The sequence below is a fragment of the Microtus ochrogaster genome, unplaced genomic scaffold, assembly GCF_000317375.1.
Source record: "Microtus ochrogaster isolate Prairie Vole_2 unplaced genomic scaffold, MicOch1.0 UNK6, whole genome shotgun sequence".
Lineage (NCBI taxonomy): Eukaryota > Metazoa > Chordata > Mammalia > Rodentia > Cricetidae > Microtus > Microtus ochrogaster.
The window spans coordinates 8,860,210-8,866,646 of NW_004949104.1; the positions used below are offsets into that span (position 1 = coordinate 8,860,210).

General features: G+C 38.2%; 1 protein-coding gene across 5 annotated transcripts in view; it reads right to left on the reverse strand.

Annotated features, from left to right (window-relative positions):
- Nsd2 (nuclear receptor binding SET domain protein 2) overlaps positions 1-6,437 on the reverse strand; it is a 69,785-nt gene that overhangs the window by 48,443 nt on the left and 14,905 nt on the right. For all 5 annotated transcript variants that reach the window (XM_013353369.2, XM_013353367.2, XM_026788739.1 and 2 more), the window contains 2 exons: positions 4,837-5,459; positions 2,361-2,520 (listed from right to left, as the gene is read on the reverse strand). In XM_013353369.2, coding sequence (XP_013208823.1) covers positions 2,361-2,520; positions 4,837-5,430 — 754 coding nt within the window. In that variant the 5' untranslated portion in view covers positions 5,431-5,459. The remainder of the gene's footprint in view (positions 1-2,360; positions 2,521-4,836; positions 5,460-6,437) is intronic.

A 6,437-nucleotide genomic window follows, 5' to 3' on the forward strand; every position in this document is an offset into this window, starting at 1 on the left:
GTAGGAGGATCTCTGTTGAGTTCAAAGGCAGGCAGGGCTGTTACACAGAGTAACCCTGTCTTGAAAAAAAATTATTTGGTAGCTGAAGAGATGGCTCAGCAGTTAAAGAGTACTTGCTTTTCTTCTAGAGGACCCAAATTCAATTCCTAGCACCCACATAGTATCTCACAACTGTCTGAAAGGGGATCCTAGGCTTCTGGCCTTCTAGAATCCTGCACTCATGTGCACATATTTCCACATACACACCCACACACACAAAATGCACATAATTAAGATAATAAAAGTAGTTAGTGATGGCGCATGGCATTCAGGGGGCAGAGACAGGTAGATCGCTGATCTTGAGGTCAGATCTACAGAGCAAGTTCTAGGACAGCTAGATCTACACAGAGAAAACCTTTTTCCAAACAAAACAAAGAAACAGAAAAAGTAAATATTTAATTTTATCAAAGAAACTTATTTTAACATATGGTAAGTTGATGTTCTACTCTAAATATTTTTAAATTTTTAGTGTGTGTGTGTGTGTGTGTGTGTGTGTGTGTGTGTGTGTGTGGAGAGAGAGAGAGAACGAGAACATAACTTTCCAGGACAAGATGAGTTATTGTCCTTCTACCCTGAGTTCCAGAAAACAAACTCAGATCATCAAGATTACTAGGCAAAAAAAAAAAAAATAAGAAAAAAGAAAAGATTACTGGGCAAGTACTTTTATCTGCTGAGCCATAAAAGTACCAGCCCTAATATTCTATTTTACCACATAATTAGCCAGTTATTCAACATCACTAATTAGTAATCTTTTCTTTTGAAAATCCAGTATTCATGAATCACAATTTGTATGAAGATGCTCATCACTGACCCCTGCCCATACATATACTTAAGAGAGCCTGTCCCCTTTAAACATCCAGGAGTCCAATTGTGGACCGTGCTTTCCTCTCTCATCACTGTTCATCAAGATAGTCCACAGTGTGACCCCTGACCCTCTGAGCTAGAGAGAGTTATGTCCAGATACTCTCCAGAGTCTGTGGAGCCTACTGAGCTCTTGAGTTGACAGTAGGCATTTATGTACTCACAGTCAATTCTACAAGACACAAGACTACCTCAGAGCTAAATCTGAGAACAAAGAAAAGCTCTAAATGCAAGCAAGGCCAGTTATGTACAAAATAAGAATAAAGCATAGAGAAAGTAACATGGTTAAAAGACCATAGAGGTTCAAAGGACAAAAGATAGGCATCAACATGCTTGAGGTTATGATTTAGACCTTGGTGGAGCATAGTACCACACATCCCAGCACCAGAAGCTGAAGCAGAAGGATCATAAGTATAAGGCCAGCTTGAGTTACACAGACCAAGTCTATAACAAACAAAAACCAAACCCACTCAAACTGCAAAATCCTTTGTTACTTTTCCTCTCAAATCTGTTCTTATGCAATTAACATACTTATGTGCTAAATTTTTAAGTATTTGCGTTGCATCAATAACAATACAATTTAAATATATTACTTAACTATTTCATGAACAAATTTATCTATTCAAGTTTTCTAAGTCAAAGATTATCATTTCTAACTTTTACCCCTTCCCAAGTCTAATGAAATAAATGGAGATTTTTGTAATTCAAACTTATATCATAAAATAATAGTCTACAAATAAGCAATCACTGTATATTTAAGTAGTAATTTTTGTCATAAAACTTGGGAGCTAATACAATGGTAAAGACTGTTTCCCCAGCTAGAGATAGATGGCTCAGTAGTTTAGAGCACTCGTTCTTACAGAAGATGCGGATTCAGTTCTTAGTACCTATGTGGTACCATCCACAACTCCAGTTTCAGGACAGCCAATACCTTCTGACTTCTATGTGCATCAGTTATACATGTGGTTCATGTACATACAAGAAAACAAAACATACCAGGCAATAGTGGTGTACACACCTTTAATCCCAGCACTCAGGAGGCAGAGGCAAGCAGATGTCAGTTTGAGGCCAGCCTGGTTTACATAGCGAGTTCCAGGACAACCAGAACTGTTACACAGAGAAACTCTGTCTGGAAAAACAAAAACAAACAAACAACAACAACAAATGAAAAGAAAAAAAGAAAAAGAAACAAGAAAAAAAACTAAAAAAAAAAGGCAAAACACTCATTCATAAATAAATCTAAAAAATTTTTCTTCACCACTTGTTTCCCTGTTAGTACTAGTTCAATCAGATAAAGACTATACATAGGAAATAAAAGTGTCACATCAGAACCAATCACCCACCTTTGGCAAAGATGCAAAAATAACCAGTAAGGTCACTTAGCAAAGAAGGAAAAACATGCAAATTAGAAAGGTTTGGTGTAGAAGAGGAATATGGAAAAAAGAGTCAATATTTAGTACCTTTAAGCTTAGTATGGCTGTGAAGGAGTGGATCAGCAGAAACCATGCAAGGCCACCAAGGGTAACCTGACACTTTGGACCACACCAAATCACCCACATTGTATTTCAACAAGAGGCTGTCTCTGCCAGTACTTGGATAGGACTCCTTCTTAACTGGAATCTGAAAAGTGAACAACAAAAGACAAATATTAACATTCAGTAACTTACCTTAAATTCAGTCTTCTATCTATAAAGAACAAGTATTAATCAGAGGTTTAAAATCAGAAGTTAATTAAAGGTTCAAAAAACTGTATGGAGAGGACTGGAAGAGCATCTGTCTTCATGCTTAAGGCCTCGAATTCAACCTTCAGAGAACGCCCCCCCCTTAATGTATTTAAGGTTTCATCTTTAATATCAATCACTTCTCACAACTGCTTTCCCTCATTCTCATCTCAAGGATTTTCACAAAGCTGGACACATAGCAGGTGTGCTTTATTCAAAAACTCTCAAAACATACTGCTCCCTACTCTGACCACACATGTATCTGTTAGATGGTCTTTGAGAATATGTGTCTCAATCAACATATCAATCTCCTGTGCTGAAGCAGGGGTCCTAGCCCCACCAATAAAGACAAGTGCTCTGTACCCATGTGTGAGCATGTGTTTTGAGTGCTCAAAGCTCAACTAAGCTCAGTTTCTCAATCTCTGGAACATGGGTAAACTGAACATCCTTTTAGGGCAATTCTTCCAAGACATTGCAGGTCCTGCTCCTGCTGTATAATTACTCTCAAATCTCACCGCCTGTTATAGATTTGTAAGCATGGCACTGGAGACTACTGGAAAATCAGATTATTCTTCCATGAGATAGTAGTACTCAAATGATTGCACAGCATCTCAGTATTACCTCACTGTGTAAGTAGACGGTAATTTTAACCAAATCAAATGGCAGAACTAGGAATAAAAGCCTGGTCTGTGACAACATTCAGAGGCCTCTTCAAAGAACTGTGAAAGCATAAGGTTAAGCACATCTATAGGCATATCCAAAACACTCTAAATCAGCCCAGATTGTTATACTGGTCTTTTAAAACATTTACCTTTGGGATGGGCATGGTGGTACATACCCTTAATCCCAAATCCCAGCATTTAGGAAGCTGATATCTATGAGCTCCAGGCAAGGGCTACATAGTGAGATCATGTTCCCCGCCCCTCCAGAAAAAGGAAGAACACAGATTTGCCTTTGGAATTACATTAGCAAGAGTAGAATAGATCGTCAAAATCACTGTCTTTAAACCCTGAAAGTACTTCGTAGATTTAAGGATTTCAAGGAAATTTCAACTGTTCTTTATTTGTGGTAACAAAATTACACAACTACAATTTGAAACTAAATATTTCAACTTTCATGATGTCCACAATTATAAATTATTAACTTCAATTTACCTGCTCTGAGTTTTCCCAGTGTTACTACTGTTGCAACTAACGTCAACAAATACCTAGTACCCTCCAGGCCAACAGCCTGGATGAGTTAAGAATCTGCTTTGGTGTCCCTATTTCTTTGCACCAAGGCCAATGTCACTTAGCTGTCTTATATGATCATCTATATTCACTCAAGCATTAGGACGACCCTGAAGGTCATTTTTAGGACACTGGAGACACAAACCATCTAACAGAATAAGAACCACATGTTTTTCCACTTGAAGTCAGGATTTATCCTCCTCAGTCTCTGATGGATTAACCAGCACATACCCACTTATATACAAAGTATTGGGCTCTGCAGTAAAAACCAAGAATAGAGTGTGTGACATAGTCCAATTGTCAAGGAGGCAGTCAACTGCTGAACCACTTGACTGAGGAGACCACTAAGTAGACAGTGTTGTATGCAGAAAACATGACACGAGCACCTCTGTATAACACAGCTCTGCTCTGTCAATTCACTGTATGGCATCTACTTAAGTCTAATGTATCTCCGCTAACTAACTGGTCTAGAACACCTGGGAGATAGAACCCATAGGAACAGTAGCCCTAGCAAGGTCATGAAAAGCGACAAACCTAGATTCAGAAATAATTGTTCTTGCTTTTTTAGACAAGGTCTTAATATGTAACCCTGACTGGTCTTGAACTCAGAGATCCACCTCTCTCTGTCTCCTAGGGGCTAGAATTAAAAGTTTGGACCACCACACCTGGCTTGCTTTCTTTCTTTCCTTTTTTTTTTTTTTCTATTTTAATCCTGAATGGTAAACCCAACTAGGCCTCTCAAGCAGCAAAACTAGTGGCTATGGTATCTAAAAATGGTAATCTCCAGGTATTTGGAAGCCCAACAACCAACCAAGAGCCAAGCCTCAATCAGTACCAGCACAGGACCAAGGCAAAAGACAGTGACTGCCAGCACCAGGGTTGTTACCCATCCCTTCCATTTTTCATCAGACTTTTTAAGGTATGGCACATGGGTCTCAAGCTCACCATTTATTGTCACATAACCCAAAAGAATCCTTCACACATACCTTTTTATCTGCAGGACTTGAGATCTTGGACACTAAAGCTGCTTCCACAAGGCCCTGCTCCAATAAAGAGTCATATTTTATGTTCCTCTTCCTATTCCTCCTAGTCTTATCTGATTTTTGTCCATTTTCTTCTGACTGAGACATATCAGCAGCACTGTCACCACAAATTGAAGATTCAAAGAGAGGTTTTCCGTTCATGTATGTTTTTGTGATTTTCAGTTTAATTTCTGGAGAGCCATTTTTAATAGGGGTAGTATTGGGTGGTGTCCCAATTCCTTTCACTTCCTGGGACTCGAAACACAATTTAGCATCATGAGCACCAGGTTCTCCATTAAACACACAGGAAGTAAGATCTTTCAACTTCTCTGCTGGAAGAAAGGGAAGTGCATCATGACCATTAAATTTCTGCATGACCCCCTCCTGTAGGCTGTTAGAAAGTGGAGCTTTGCTGAGGAATACAGAACATTCATGATTCACTTCACAGTTCTGAGTCTTCCCATTTGCACTGCCAAGGATTTCTGGTGCTTGCTTCATCTTCATGCACTTTACAACTTTCTGAACAGAAAGAGAGCTTTTTCTGATGCTAAATTCCATCCAGCCCAGATGCTTTGGTTCTTAGAACTCTACAGTGTTTAAAGAGAAAAAAAAAGGAAAAATAAAAGCAACATATTACATTTAAAGCTAATATAAATGTGCCAATATCTATATAGCTTTGTTGAAATTGGATTTTATTGTTTTATCTTTTGAGGTAATTTATGATGTTGTATATAATAATTTAGGCTACAGATGACAATTTAATATCACAAATAATATAACTGAAAAGACAAATCATTTGTAAAAGGGAAAATACAATTGAGTCAGGAGAACAAAGTTCAGGTATATCATTATCATCAACAACCAATATAGCAGGATGCCCAACTTAAGAATTTAATTTGTAGGCTAGAGAGCTGGCTCAGCAGTTTAAGAGCATTTAACAGCTCTTGAAGAGGACCCAGTTTCAGTTCCTGTAACTCCATGGTGGCTCACAACCACCTTCCACTCCAGTGGAAGAATCTGACACCCTTTCTGGCCTTCGCAGGAACTGGGAATATTTGTGATACACAAATAAACAAGCAAAATAGCCATACACATTTAAAAACTTAAAATTAATTAAAAATTACAACAGTGAAGCAGACATCATTTAAAAAGACCATATGTTGCCATATCAGAGTAGGATTATAATCTGAACTACACTGGGGGTTGAGTTAGGATGATGAGTTCAGGACCTTTCTGGGCTACAGAATACATTCGGTACCTGCCTAGTTAACTTAGTGATACTCTGTCTCAAAATAAAAACGCGTGCACATGCACAAGCATCATGAGCTTGCAGAGGCCAGAAGGTGTCAGATCCCCTGGAGCTAGAGTTATCAGTTAGCTTATAGTTGCCTGACAAGAGTGCTGAACTCAATTCAGATTCTCAGGAAGAACAATGCTCACTTTTAACCACTGAGTGACCTCTTCAGCCATATGGTCTATAGTTTCAAAGGTCAACCTGAACTACAAAGAGAAACCCTATCTCAAAAAAAAAAAAAAAAAAAAAAAAAAAAAAAAAAAAAAAAAAA